The 16,008-nt window shown below is 37.2% G+C and overlaps 2 protein-coding genes across 5 annotated transcripts in view; both read left to right on the top strand.

The window, feature by feature from the left end:
* Nucleotides 1–12,505, top strand: part of msh3 (mutS homolog 3 (E. coli)) — a 73,355-nt gene extending 60,850 nt beyond the window's left edge. The window contains exons 22-24 of one of the 2 annotated variants that reach the window (XM_079872398.1): nt 3,618–3,744; nt 10,060–10,228; nt 10,800–12,505. In XM_079872398.1, the coding sequence (XP_079728524.1) occupies nt 3,618–3,744; nt 10,060–10,228; nt 10,800–10,881 (378 nt within the window). In that variant the 3' untranslated portion in view covers nt 10,882–12,505. The remainder of the gene's footprint in view (nt 1–3,617; nt 3,745–10,059; nt 10,229–10,799) is intronic. The other variant, XM_079872399.1, reaches the window with a different exon arrangement.
* A 1,248-nt stretch (nt 12,506–13,753) lies between these two features.
* Nucleotides 13,754–16,008, top strand: part of rasgrf2b (Ras protein-specific guanine nucleotide-releasing factor 2b) — a 76,768-nt gene continuing 74,513 nt past the window's right edge. For all 3 annotated transcript variants that reach the window (XM_079872397.1, XM_079872396.1, XM_079872395.1), the window contains exon 1: nt 13,754–14,387. In XM_079872397.1, coding sequence (XP_079728523.1) covers nt 14,112–14,387 — 276 coding nt within the window. In that variant the 5' untranslated portion in view covers nt 13,754–14,111. The remainder of the gene's footprint in view (nt 14,388–16,008) is intronic.

Here is a 16,008-nt window from a genome sequence, read left to right as displayed (position 1 = left end):
GGCATTTATAATGTTACAAAAGATTTCGATTCCAAATAAAAGCTGTTTCTTTTGAACTGTCTATTCATCAAAGAATCCTGAAAAAAAAATTGTTTCCTCAAAAAATATTAAGCAGCACAATTGTTTTCAAAATTGATAATAAGAAATGTTTCTTGAGCACCATTAATAATAATTTAACTGTGTGACTGCACTATTTATTGTTATTGTAATGTAAATATAAATTTTAACTAAAGGCCTTTTCACACCGAACATGAATATTTGGCACAAGCAAGAATTTGAGTAGAAGCAATGCACTCCTATTCACCTACAGTATCACTAGGTTGAGCTAGAGCTTAGATTCTCTGCCCGAGCCTGAGCTCGGACTCGATATTTCTCGCCACTGTCCTCGGGCCGGGTCGGGTCGGGCCCTTGATAAAGCACATCACGTGTCATGCACAACGTCTCGTCCACTCACACTCGCAGTCTCGCACGCGTGACGCATCACACCTGCTGTGCGTGCCGTACTATTCTGTAGCTTAAAGGGATAGTTCACTCAAAAATAAAAATTGTGTCATCACTTACTCAACCTCGTGTTGTTCTAAACCTGTATGGGTTTCTCTGTTCTGTTGAACACAAAAGAAGATATTTTGAAGAATGTCAGTAACCAGACAGTTGATGGACCCCATTGACTTCCATAGTATTTTTTTTTTCCCACTATGGAAGTCAATGGGGTCCATCAACTGTTTGGTTACCGACATTCTTCAAAATATCTTCTTTTGTGTTCAGCAGAAGAAAGAAACTCACACAGGTTTAGAACAACATGAGGTTGAGTAAGTGATGATGACACAATTTTCATTTTTGAGTGAACTATCCCTTTAAGTGCAACATGGAGCTTGAAGAAGCAAAGAAAAAAATTAAAACAGGAGAATTAACTTTGAGCAAGTTTGGAGGAAAATCGGAGGTATGGAAACATTTTAAACTAGTCGTGGGGAGTGACAACATATGTGTTGGCTTTGTCTCGTGCATTAAATGCGGCATGCTGCTCGCCTATGACAGCAAAAAAACGGGGACTTCGAAGATGAACAGACACATGAAGCAGTCTTGCCATGACAGAAATTATGATAGTAGTCAGCCTCAGCCCTCAATGTCCTCTTTTGTTACTTTTCCCATCCATTCAATTATTTCTGAATAAACAAACAACACTGTTTACATGTTTCTTCCTTGTCGCATTATTCATTAAGATAATAATTAATAAATGCACGCGCAATTATGAACTTGATAAATGTTACAGATATGTTTTACTATACACAAACAAATGCCTTTCAACTTACATGTGCAAAATTCAGAATTAAATGAATGTGCTGCAATTTGTACAAACAGAGAGTCTGTAGTAGCCTACGTGTTTTAGCCATTAAATAAGAACATTTAGTTTTTGTTTTGAAGAAAGCTTTTCTTTAAAGTGAATTTCGTTTAGTATAAATTGTATCTTAATTTTAATAAATTTTTCATCAACCAATTGCCTGGATTTAATACATAAAAAGCAATATAGCAGACAATATAATCATGACATGGAGGCGCTGGCGCGCCGCGGTCACTTACACCAATTGAAACTCGTAACACACGCTGTCACCGAATTTACAAATGCACATCTTGCTTGTTGCTCACACACATATTATGTTGAAATAACAATATGTTGAAGTAACATTATTAATAATAATTAATCTTTAGGAATATTTGATTGAATGCTGAATGTTGTGCTTGTTCAATTTAATAAAATTAAAACTTTAATTGTGATAATTAAAATAATTGAATATTTAATATTGAGTGTCCAATTTTTGCTCATTTATTATTAATAGTATTTATATAATATATATAACTGCGCAGCTCCCCCTGTAGCCTAAATGATCTAGCACAGCACCTTTGGTGCCATTCCAGGTTATAACGGCCCACATGTTAAAAATGGTCGGGTTTAAATCGGGCTCGGGCTCATAATTACAGTGAACGTGTCGTGTCGGGCCGGGCCGGGCTCGGACACAACGTGCTCGGGCTCGGGTAGGGTCGGGCTTGATTTGTTGGGCCCGATCTAAGCTCTAGGTTGAGCATTCGCCATATAACAGAAACACTTTTTTATCCTTCAAGTAAAAAATTGTTTTCTTTGTCCGGTGTTTAAAAACTTGCTGACCAATAAGATACACCGTAAGCTTCAGTAATGTTCTCATCATATGTATTTACAAGTAATGTTGGTTGTATTTGATAAGGATGGTAAAGTTAGCAGCTTTGCCTTGAAATTCTCTAACACCTCCATCAGTAAAAAGACTGCCTGTAATAAATGTGAACTTCTTGCTAAGACTGCATCACAGAAAAACACAAGACATAAATCTTATTTATGGCATATACAGTGCAGAAGCAGCATTTTCTTTGATTGTGCCACATTTTTACGTCCTTCACGCCAACCCATGTGTAATCTTCTGACCTGCCAAACTAAGACTTCTGTCAGCAAAACTGAATGATAATGCCAAGAGCAGCCTCATGTCTCTTGTTCTGCTTCAGCGCCCTGTCTGCGTATCCTCTGTGTGTCTCATATTCACACTCTAGCTCAATACCTCACATGAGCCTGCTAAAAAAACACATCAATAAATGGAGGAATGAACACGTCCCCCCCTCTGGAATGAGATGTGCGCATTGGTGTGAGGTGGTAACGCTATGCAGATAATGGGCTGCTGATAATGTTCGTAAGTGGCGAGTGAGGGGGTGGTTGCTGTTTGCGTGGTTTGTGCGTCTGGCTCAAGGATGTCTCGCTCTTTCACACAGGCAGGATGCTGAGTAACCAAATGTCCAAATCTATATTGTTATTCCTAATGGATTGTCTTTAGTTGTTCGTAGAAATTGTCTTTTCTGACTGTAGCTTTCAAGCTAAAATCACCAAACTTCGCACAGTCAGTGTTCTTACTTATTTTTTTACTCACCCACAAGTCATCCTAGTTGTGTATGACATTCTTCTTTCAATCGGAGATATATATAAAAAAAAAATGTTCTGGCTCTTCCAAGCTTTATAATGGCAGTGAATGGCCGTTTCTGTTTTGAAGTCCATAAAAGTGCATCTATCCATCATAAAAGTGCTCCACATGGCTCTGGGGGGGTTAATAAAGGCCTTCTGAAGTGAAGCGATGTGTTAGTGTAAGAAAAATATACATTTTTATGATGGATAGATGCATTTTTATGGACTTCAAAACAGAAACGGCCATTCACTGCCATTATAAAGCTTGGAAGAGCCAGAACATTTTTTTAATATAACTCTGATTGTATTTGTCTGAAAGAAGGATGTCATATACACCTAGGATGACTTAAGGGTGAGTAAATCATTGGCTAATTTCCATTTTTGGGAGAACTATCCCTTTAACTTCAATCTATCTGCCATCCATCTGACAGAACACCTTAGCAACTGCTTAGTAGATTTTAAACTTTCAGGTAAGAATTCATCAAGTCGACATTATAGTTTATCTGACAAACTTTCCTTTTCTAGTTACTTTTGCAATTCTGTTTGGTGACACTAACGGTGCATAATTGACAGCTTTATCTTTATATTATGTTCAGATGTGTGGAGTTAGATTCTTTTTCTTCTCTGTGTGTTTCTGCAGGTGAAATGTCTGACGTTGTTTGTGACCCACTATCCTCCGTTATGTGAGCTGGAGCACTTGTACCCGCAGCATGTGGGGAATTACCACATGGCTTTCCTGCTCAATGAGCCAGAGAGCACTTCTGATGGTGTGTATGCATATATCTGCCAACTTGCATAAGCTTATGTAATATTTACACTTCTGTTCAAAAGTTTGGGGTTGTTAAGATCATTTTTAAGAAGATTAATGTTTTCCTTCAAAGTCTCTTAATAAATATTGTGAAATATTACAATTTAAAACAACAGTTGTCTAATTTAATATATTTTAAGAATTAATTTGTTCCTGTAATAATTTTTTTTCCTGTGATTGGCTGCAAAGCTGAATTTTCAGCAGTCATTACTCAGTTTCACATGATCCTTCATTCTAATATGCTGATTTTCTGCTCAAGAGCTACTTCTTTGATGTATAGAAAGCATTTATGTGAAATATTTTGTTAGTTTACATTGTAAAAGTCATTACAGTCACTTTTGATACATTTTTGATCACTTTTTGATGATATCCAATCCAATCAATATTCATGTATGGCTTAAAAGGGTGTTTTAATCTGGCAAAGGATAGTTGTAACCAAACAGCAATTGCAGCTAATTATACTCAAAATGCAGTAAAAGTCTATTTAAAATTAATCTATGCATAAGGCAGATAAACAGGACCCTTCCAAAAGGAAACTAAGAGCATCGATAAGGACTTAAAGTCCCCCGGGATCACCAAAATTACATATTTTAAAAGCTTTTTCCTTGAAAACAAATTTCTTCACGCCTTAAAATAGCTTGAATGTAACTCTACACCCTTGCCTCATTTAGTATATGCGGTTCTATGAATATGCAAATTAGCCCCGCCTCCACTCACTCACACCAGCTCAAAGATCCACTCGTTGACGATCACACGTTGTCCTGATTGGTTACAAGGTAGTTTGTGACGTCAGAAACACCAGCGATTTCAAACCGTGTTTTTGAGACTGTCTTTGGTTCACTGCAGTTTAAGGAGATAATACTCAGCAATGGTGTTGACTGATGAATTTGCACATGGTTTGTCTTAAAGCACATTTAAAACATAATATAAACAACATTAAAAACTTGATCTTCACCACAGGGGGACTTTACGAATTCTGCTAATATATGAAATGGGGGAAAACTAAACATTGTCACGAGATTATGTAGTAGTATAATAATAACAGCCATGGTAAATAAATGTTTGAATATGAAGCCCTTGTTCAGGGAGTGGACAAATAATTATTTTTGTTGTTCCAGGACCCATAATATTGTAGTTTTAGCATTGTTACCCTGCTTGTACTTTTATATTTTGGCATCTGCATCCTTGATATAGCTTGATGTATGGCTGTTCTGTGCAATCCATCAGTATTACTGATCTTGCCTTTCTTGATAATGAGCCAAGCACGTTTATTAACTTCATCTTGATATGATCTGAGAAAGCCATTAGTGTCTGGTTCAGGAAGTTGATTTCATCAGTGCACACTAAGCAGTATTAGAGAGTGAGGAGTGCATTGTCTTGGAATATGCTGGTTTTGATAGCCTCTGAACCAGTTCCTCTGCTATTGTATGTCAGCTAAGTCATCCAGGATTTCATGGATCACTTACTCATTTGTGTTACCTTTGCATTGACCTTATGTTGCTTGAGTGATCAAGGAGTGCAGCACACTTTCTTAGACCTTCTGTTAGTCAATCCACCTATTGTCTATTTGATCTGTCTGCAGGAATAGTTCTACCCAGTACATGATGATGATGATGATTAATATAATATAATACTGAACTCTTTACCAATACCAAATCATTTTCTGTGTTTCTCATGTGCTTCATGATTTTCTGTAAAGCCTTACATTTAACTTGAAGAATAAGAAAGGTCACTTTTTCACATTTGAATGCTAAATTTAATCGTCTCTGCTCCATGCCTCGCTTTTAATTTATTTACAGTTTTTGACAGGTTTCTGTCCATGTTATCTACTGACATGGCAGAGCAGAGCCTGATTTAAAGTAAATGCCTTAAAGGGATAGTTCACCCAAAAAGGAAAATTGTCATAATTTTCCATCATCATTAACTTATTCCAAACCCTTAATACTTTGGTTAATCTTTTAAACATATATTAAGATATGAAACATGAGAGGTTTCTGTATCATATAGCATAATTTGTGCTGACTTCAGGTAGTGACTGGTCAACAGATCGTGTTTGTCGTGTTGAGCAGAAGGGATTGCGAAAAACGAGATAGTTTTTGATAATGATTCAAATAAGGAATAATGATTTACTGAAAACACCTGAAGTGTACATGCACCATTTCAGGTTTACCACGGTTAGCAGACACATGTTTGTGTATCTCCAGACATTTTGCAAGTGTCTTTTTCTGCTTCTTTTGCTGTGGTAGATTGTCAGGCTATACGTTCCTTTGGTTACACTTAATCTTAAGGAGTCCTTGTTAGAGTGTAATTATATATTTAAGTACTGAGTAATATGAACTATATTGTACATATATATGTACATATACAGTTAGGGTTAGGATTAGGGTTTGGTTTATGATTAGTTGCATGTAATAATGCATAATATACTATTATTACTATAAAAAGTACATATGTACATGTAAAATTAAGTGTTACCGATCCTTTCATTTAAAACTTTGAAGCAGCTTTGCATGAAGGAACATGACAATGACGTATGGAACTTGAATGACTTCATTGTCATGCTGTTATAGAAAATTGATGAGCACCTTAAAACATCTGTTGACCAACCAGGGTCAAGCATTCTGGTGTTCTGAGGTATAAATTGAAGACCCCCTGTGATGAAAATCAAGCTTTTAATGTTGTTTATATGTCTATGTGGTGTTTTTTTAATATGCTTTAAAGGGGTGGTTGATTATGATTTCACTTTTCTGACTTTAGTTAGTGTGTAATGTTGCTGTTTGAGCATAAACAACATATGCAAAGTTACAATGCTCAAAGTTCAAAGCAAAGGAAGATATTTGCTTTTAAAGAAATCGTTTTTTAAGGACTACAACAAACGGCTGGTTGGGACTACACGAGCTTCCTCCCGGGTTAGTGACATCACTAACCCTGTAATTTACATAAACCCCGGGAACAAGATTTATAGATTATCATGACAGAATATGCTAATCAATGACTAGAAGATAACTACACATAAGCAGTGTTGGGTGTAACGCGTTACAAAGTAACGCGTTACTGTAATAATATTACTTTTTTCAGTAACTGGTAGTGTAAGGCATTACTCGTCTGAAAATAGTAATATTATTACAGTTTTCCCGAACTAGTTACTTGCGTTACATTTGCCAGTGGCACCTTCATCACACACAAGGCACACAACACAGAGAACAGAAGGGAAGGGGAGGAGGGCGTGAATGGAACAGTGATTGGTCTGGGTTTGGCACGAGGTATCATTTACCATCACCGATTGGTCGACACGCGGCAGTTAAGGCCAATCAGGGATGACTTCCCTAATGAATATTCATGAGTCTTCCCCTACCATCCTGGGAAAAAAAATATAGCGCCCCGGACGCGCGCGCGCAGCCCGTTCACTCTCACCGCCTTCAAACAACACGAGCGCTGTATTGCTCTCTCTCCCTCGCGCATATAGTAAAAGGTCGGAAGACCGGTTGTGTTTTATAGACAATTTTGCATATAAATGACTATTTATAGGGCTTGAATTACAACCTGAAACTGCGCATGCGCGGGTAAAACTGCTGTGGTGAAACTGCTGGCTCTGCGGCTCTGCAGACAGATATTATTGGGACAGATGTGGAAAAATGGAAGCGTCAACAACGGCAAGTACAAGTACAGTTGTTTGTAGTTATTTATGCTAGACAGTGCCAGTCTGTTGTTGGCATAATAAAGACCCTAAAGAACACTCCTCCTTTGTATGTTCTCCCTCCATCTGATGCATCTCAGGCAATTATAGAGTAATTAAGAAAAAAAATGTAACTAGTAATATAACTAGTAATATAACTAGTTACTTTCTCCAGGGAGTAATAAAGTAAAGTAAGGCATTACTATTTTTGAGAGTAATATGTAATATGTAATATATTACTTTTTTGAGTAACTAGCCCCAACACTGCACATAAGCTACCTAAATTCATCAACTAACCATTTAGAAATGTCCTGTTGCATTCTACATGTTGTCACTTCTTCTTGACTCTCTCCATCTTTGTCTGACTCCGGTTTGAACATAAACATTGACATTTCCAGTGCATGTCTGTGCGAGGTAAAAGGACACGAGCTCCGCCCCCTGTCCTGAGAGCAGCAGCTCATTTGCATTTAAAGTGACACACACAAAAACGGTGCGTTTTTGCTCACCCTAAAAAAGTGACAATTTTAACATGCTATATAAAAATATCTGTGGGGTATTTTGAGATAAAACTTCACACACACACTCTGGGGACATCAGAGATTTATTTTACATCTTGTGACAAGGGCATTATACCACCCCTTTAAGACAAACCATGTGCAAATTCATCAGTCAACACCATTGCTGAGTATTTTCTCCTTAAAACTGCAGTGAACCAAAGACAGTCTCAAAAACGTGGTCCGAAATCACCATTGTTCTCTACGTCACAAATATGTTGTAACCAATCACATCAACGTGCAGGCGAGCTTTAGCATATCATTAACTATGACCGCTCTGAAGCAGGTGGGAGTCTCATGAGAAGCCAGATTATCCCATTATATTTGTCTGTTAATATGAAAAATCTGGTACATTTAGCAATATAGCGAGTGAATTATGTATTAGTGGTGTAACGGTACACAAACATGATGGTTCGTTACGAATATCGGTATTGAAGTCACAGCTCGGTACAGCAGTGGGGAGTAAACTAAACACAAAATTTCTTATTTTTTCTTATTTTTTTTTTTTTATTAAACAGTGGTTTATTGAACAAATGGTGTCTCTCACTTTAAATAAATTCAGTAATCATTATCATTTTCTTAAGGATAAAAAAATCTATCTCCACTAATGCTGTAAACTATATATCGGGAGCCCTTTCTTGTACATTACTGTAATATTAAAGGTTACAACAACAGAGCCCAAACTATTAAATTCACTTGCTATTTATTTTTAGATATAATAATCAACACTCAAATAAAAAATAATGTAAATTGCACATTAGGCAGGTTTTGCATTAACTTTTCCAATTCATTTTTTAAATATAGTGACCGTGAGTACCGTTACACCCCTATTATGTACATGATGTATATTACAATGTTATGATGAACTATATGCCTTTCTCCACTGACGTTTCTAAGGATACTGATTGTTAGAAGCCAGCTGTCTGACTCCGAGATGGCGAATGAGAAACGGGGTCTGAATCCGAAATCGCCCCCTAAACCATCATTCACTATTCCCTACGTTAGTCCACTAATACTGTTCACTTGAAGGAGTGAATGAAAAGGAGTGAGCGAATTCAAATTGCTCTTCCTCCATGAAGACATTTTTTTCACTGGAAAAAACATTTAAATATGTCATTTTGGTGATCAAAGATAAGTTTTAAAAGATAAAATTATTGACTACAGGGGAACTTTATACTTTTCCAGGAAAGAAAATTCTGGAGCATTAAACCCTTGTAACACTGTTACAAAAGCCAGGTAGTGGTTACTTAACAACTGGCTTGTGTGTATGACAGTAATCCTATTGCATAAGTAGTCTTTCCTCTTCTATTTCTCATTGTAATGTGCTGTGTAGTTTCACATCCAAGCATTGCAATTCATCTTCAAATCCTATCCAGATTCAGAGTTCAGATTTAGATCATCTGAACTCAGCTTGGTTCACTTATTCATGGTTCTTTCCTCCTCCTTCCTTCAAATTCTTCAGGCTTTCTCTTTTTTTCCCCTGCACTTAATAATCTGTGCAATACTTAAAAGGTGATTGACTTTGTGACAGATTTGCTGAGAAAAATTGGGAGAAATGCTTAATAATATTCGCAAACCATATTCACAAATAAGGTTAATAAAAAATATGCGGTTTCTGTCACACCATGACACAGGAACTGACTTTTTCTAAGCACTGAAGAAAAAGTTATCAGGCAAAACTCACTTTCTGCCCTTATTCTATTTTCTCATTTATGCCATACACAATGGGGTATTTTACACAGGTTTTACACTTTTTGCCAAAGGTCATGTAATCATATACTGTATACTGTATTTGATCAGTTAATCAATTTTTTTGTGTACTCCACTAAAGTATTACAGGGTGAGGGTGAGTAAATGATGACAGAATTTTTCATTTTTAAGTGAACTATTCCTTTAAGCATCATTATCAGGATTATAATGGATCTTGTTTCACACATAATTTTTTCAAAACTTTGATCTTTCCCAGTGCATCCTCTGATAATTTCTCTGATATTACACTGAGTGCTTCCGAAGTGTTTAATAATTCTGTTGCTCTCATTTCTAGAAGAGGAGATGCACCCAGAGTTCATCACGTTTCTCTATCAGCTGATTGAAGGCGCAGCCGCCAGGAGCTACGGGCTAAATGTAGCACGTCTGGCTGAAATCCCAGAGTCCATCCTCAGGACCGCTGCATTCAAGTCCAAAGAGTTGGAGGCTCTCGTGAACAGCCGGAGGTACGTGGGCTGATTGGTTACACAATGCAAAAAGAACACTGTAGTAGATTTGGATTGTGGAGGAGCTTCCTTTAGAACAAAGACTATTCAGGGAGAGAACTGATCTGAAAATCTGAAGAGGTTACAAAGTGTTATAAAGATAAAGTTTCAATCTGCAAAAGTAGTAGACACGTATTCATATGATGCATTTGATCATAGAAATGGAAGTCAGTATTAAAAAGTACATGTCCTGTTATTAAAGTCAGCTGCTTTGCATAGATTATTTTCACATACAGCACGTAAACCAGTTTATCCAGTTGCATGTATTTTTCTATTAACACTTGAAATAAATTTAAAGGAGGAAGTAAATAGATTAATGTCTCCCTTTGATTTATAATGTTAATATTTAAAAGCAGTTATCTATAATGCATTTAAATTTACACCAGCCACTAAAACAGAAATGTCTTGATTGATTTGGCTACATTATTACAAATATTTCCTGAAGTATTGACTCAGTGAAGATGCTGTTTATACCTTTTTGTAATGGTGTGATGTAACATGATATTATCCCCTTCCCTTTTTACAAACATAGGAATATGGTGAGACTGTTATCTGATGCCTGGAGTATCAACAACAAGGAAACATTGCTGAATTGGAAAAAGTGCAGTCCCTAATATTAGCATGATAGGTTTTTCCCATAGGATGATGGTTGCAAAAAAAAACTCAAAAAACAAACACTGAATATCATGTATTTAAAAACACCATGTATTTCATCACCGGTTTTACCTTAAAACTCCAGATCTTACAACTTCAAACTTGTTGTCTTTATATAGACACTCATATCCAGGTGCTTTGACCAGAAGATTTCTCAATATATTTGTGACTGTATGAAAAAGAAAAAAGACACGTTTCTAAGATTGTTAGTGTAATGTGGTATTTACATTGATTAAACTGGACATCAAATTGTGGAAATGGTGGTGCTCATTCTCTTTAAATGAATATTAATTTATTCATTCATATTTTGAAGCATGTTTGTAAAGTCAAAAAGATTTGAAATGACAAGAGGGTAAGTAATTGAAGACAGAATTTTCATATATGGGTGAACAAGTTTCCTCTGTAATCTCATTGTCCTCCAAAGGTGAATGATACATCTGAACTGGTGAATGAACGTCTGAGGTGAATGATAATCAGTCTTCATGAAAGCTGAAGCAGTCAGAGAACATAAAACCCTCCTGCGTCTTCTTCCCATAGCCTACTCACATTTGCATTGCTTTGAAGTCCCCAGGTTTGCTTTAATAATGTTATTTTAAAAGTCATTTCAAATTAAGAATGTTAGATATGCCGCACTTTATAAAGTAAACTGATTTAATTGCATTTTAACATAGATTTGGATTAGTTTCTGTCTTTATGGCAAAAATACAGTATATCGGTTATCACAACCATCTTAACCCATTATATGTCACTTTAGCATCCAAAAAGGTGAAAAAAGGCAAATAAAGGAAAGGAAAATGAGAGTTGAATTCTTAGATGTAATTGAAGTTGATAGATACTGATGTCACTTGCATCTGCACTGGAAGCGTCCATGTAAATTGGTGTTTTTCTGTCCTGGTCCTGAAGTACCCCTGCACTGACCCTTATCTGACCAGTTCAGAGCTTCATCCAAATTCCTGTACTTATGAAGTGAATGGGATGAAGAGCGAAACTTTTCAACTTGATAATTCATGTGTGAGAAGGGACACATTCAAAATGTGCTGCGCTAGGATCCTCCAGGACAAAGATTGAGAACCAGAAGCCCTATTGTAAGTATTTGTTTAAAGACACTATGAAATCAAAATGTACAATTCTTGTTTTTGTTTTTTTTACAATATTGCAGTATTATAAAATATTTGATTTGCAGCAGCACCCCCTGTTTTCACAGGATTGTAAATGCAATGCAAATTTTTGTTCATTTACATTTATTCATTTTTAGCATTTAGTCATTTATTTGTAATAAACATTTTAAGTGGGCTATTTAATGTGTTATGTGTATGTTAAATTATGGTTTTTAAAACATACGCGCAGAGTGTGACGTCATAATGTGTGTGCGTAGAAACACACACACAGCCGCTCTACTCCTGAGCGCAAGTCCACCGTCAGTGTTGTGTAAGGCAGGCACTAGGCAGGTTTTTTGTGTTGATTTCTATTTCCTGTCGCTGTCCAGGCTCTTTTATTGTATATGACACTGTAAACAGCCCAAAAGTGTTTATGTCCTGTAGACCACTCCGTTGCATTACGAATAAAAGCAGTATCAATAATGTCAAAAATGTGATGTGCAGTTAAATGTCCAGGTGTGTGTGTGCTGTTTAAACGAGTGTTCTCAACAATACGCTTGTTGTGATTCATGGAGTTTTGACGTGTTTTATAGACTTGATATTGTTGCTTAATAAAAAGTGGTGACGAAGCCCAACCCCAACCCCAACCTAAAACATCTTCAACCCCTGCATGGCGCTGCTATGAATAAGGTCTATAGCAAATCACAACAATCGAACAAGCCAATCAGTTTCTGAAGGACAAAATCAAGCTCCGCCCTTGTTCTTCTTGAAAGCTCCTTGTTCAGGAAGTCATATCACTCGAATATACGTCACAGCAGGGAAGACTATCGCAACTTCCGTTTCATGGCGACTTTAACGTGCGATCACATTTACACCGTGTCTACACCAGACGCGAGCAACGCAACGCGACAAAAGCAAATGGAACCCATTATAATCAGTAATGCTGTCTACACTGGATGCGGCCTGCTGCAGCGCAACACCAAAAATTCACCAAAGTAAACTGATTCCCCGTTTTATTCCTGCCGTACTCCCAAGCGCTTGCGCTACTTCTGATATGAATGACAAATGGATTTGCAACGGTTGCATCCGGTGTAGACACGGTGTTACCGTTATTCAGCGAATTCTGGCAGGCAAAATCCAGTCATTCAAGCCAGTCATTGAGAATATCAAAGATTTCCCCACATAGATTTCGCATCATGTTCAAGATGGTCCTTTTTGTGTGAGCTGCGTTTCATATCGCTTCACTTGTAATTAACGGTGGACCTTTTTTGCTAATGTGACCTCACCCTTTCACTTCTTTGCATGGCAATTTTTATGCAATAGAGCGATAAATGGCATGTATTTTCATGGACTTTTGGTATGGTTTATAATAATTTTAGAATAAAAGTGTTTTCTTCATCAAAAAGCCTTTTTCCAAATGGTACATCTTGAAAAAGGGGAAGGGGGGGGTCGTCTTATATACAGTATTGTGTTAGTACCTCAATAATTAATTTGTAAGACTGAAATATGACATGTTGCCATGGACTAAATGTGAATTGTAGTTTTTCTTTTACTGCAACTTGACCTACCATTAAAGTGCCTAATTGCCCATGTCAGGTGCCTGCGCGTCGCCCCGCCCCGCCCCATCATTAAAATATCTGCAATACCAGCCCCCTCATTAATATCTGCGAGTCGTTCTGCCCGCGCTTTCGATCCGCCCACTCATTAAAACCTGCGCTCAGCCTCGAGGGAAAGTGAATCTCAGAGAGAGAGCGAGAGAGAGGAGCGCTGTCTCTTTAAGAGGATGCCAAAGCCGATTACATCTGAGCTCAACAGTGATTCTCTCTCACCGTCTGTCCACTACTACTGCTTATTTCACTGTACTACATGAGCTTTACTCGTTGACTGACAGTGTTGTTCGTCGGGGTTCAAACTTTTCTTCAGGCCAATATGGATTGGGCTCCGAACTCGTTTGGATGAGTCGCGTATGAGCAGCGCGCGCTTCAGCTCGGCAACTTTCCCGTGCGCATTTCTCCAAACATCCTTGTTGGAAAGTTAAAATCACATGGGATATGGTGACAAACAAGTGAACACACATTAAACCAAGACGGAAAATGCAGAAGAGTGTTCGGTACAATGAGGGACACGCTCTGTATCTCTCCGTTATCGCGCGTAAAGAGGGCACCAAGCGAGGCTTTCTCAGCAAGAAGACCACAGAAAACAGCAAGTGGCACGAGAAGTTTTTTGCACTTTATCAGAATGTTTTATTTTACTTCGACACCGACCAGAGCGCTCGACCATCAGGGATTTATCTTCTGGAAGGATGCACATGCGAACGAGTCCCTGCGCCTAAGGTGTCCACTGTTGGCAAAGACACACTTGACAAGCTGGTGAGTTTCTTCAACATATCAGTACGAATTATGAGGGTTGTCTTATATATTCGTTACATCTGCATTTTCAACGTTTCTTTAAAGACAAAAGTTTAATTACAAGTTAGTCGGAGTGAATAGAAGTCGCGTTCCTGATGAGGTAACCATAGCAACATTACGCTGCTTTAGATCTTTCAGTTAGGATCTGCATCAGTATACAATACAATACATAATCACTTTATTATATATATATTGATATCGCCCAATCTCAAAAACTATATTGTGTTGTGTAAAGGTCTTTTAGATGTTGACGCTTAGCTAACTGAGTGTCCAAAATACGTTTTTGTTTGCGCGTGAGGAAATCGCGCCCTAAAATGACAGACTGAAATACCTTTTAAAAACCGTAACCCCTAAAGTAATTGAACAATTTTCACATTAAATATAATAATAATAAAAAAGTAGAGAATACTGGAAATGAAAGGGAATAACTTACCCTTTATGGTTTTTGTATTTTGAGTAATATCCGATGGAATTATCACTGACGCAATGTTCAACTTGAAGATATTAGATTATTTCTGCTCATATTGTAAATAATAATCAAAATGTCGACAATATGTAGCAAATATCTAAAATATAATTGCAAATGTCTTTGTAATAAATGATTTATGTTCCATGTGAAAACCTGTTGCATTGGACACCCCAAGTCCTCTTTTGAATAGGATTCGAGCAGCGCAGAAACGTGACCATGATGTTATATGCATTAAATGAATGAGACCATCACACCCAGAGAACTCCTATAAAATCTATAATGTCTCGTGATGTCTTTAGTAGCATGTGAGAGGTAATATTGGATTTCACATGAGGTTCTTCTGGAAAAGAAATGTGGATTGAACCAGAAATGTTCACCTTCTGTTCATATAATGCAGTGGTCTGCTGGTATCATAAAAAAATATGTAAAATAGGTGGCCACTGATGTCATAAAGTGATGTCAGTTAGAGCTTTAGAGGCTCCCTGTTCAACAGGTGCAGACTGGAACCTTTGCACAGAAAAAAAAAAATGTATGCAAGACAAGTGTCAGAAGTATCACAAGTGATGCCTAACATGGGAATGATCCAAGCTCATCTTTCGGTTAACACTTTCATCTGCTGATAAATCTCTCACAGGCACAAATTTGCAGTTGCAGTCATATAATCACTTAAGGTAATTTCCCCCCATTTTTCAGTCATAATTTATGTAAACACTTTAGTGTAGATCTCACCTGCTGCCATAGTATTTATCTCTCTTATTTCTGACTGAAATGGAACCCCTCTACATGAACAGTCTTGTGTAAAAGTTGAATCTCTTGAAATCCAAGTGAGATTTTGTGTCTGTTATTCTAGTTTTTTTTAAGTCATTGGAAGTCCAAACGTTGACCAAATTCACTTTTAGCAAATAAATATGAATGTTGTTTAGCTGGTACAGGTCTCCCCATAGCGATTTAAATGTTGTGTACAAAAAGATATTACATCAGACTTGTCGTCGATGTAGAAAGATGGTTTTGCAGCCAGATTGTGCAGCTCAGCTAAACCTTGAGCTCTTGGTAGAAAAACATGCTTTGTGGCTATGACGTAAGTAAAGACTATATCGACTTTTTTTTTTAAGG

This window comes from Squalius cephalus (genome assembly GCF_949319135.1).
Source record: "Squalius cephalus genome assembly, chromosome: 5".
Taxonomy (NCBI): Eukaryota; Metazoa; Chordata; class Actinopteri; order Cypriniformes; family Leuciscidae; genus Squalius; species Squalius cephalus.
This window is presented reverse-complemented; position numbering and strand designations above follow the sequence as displayed.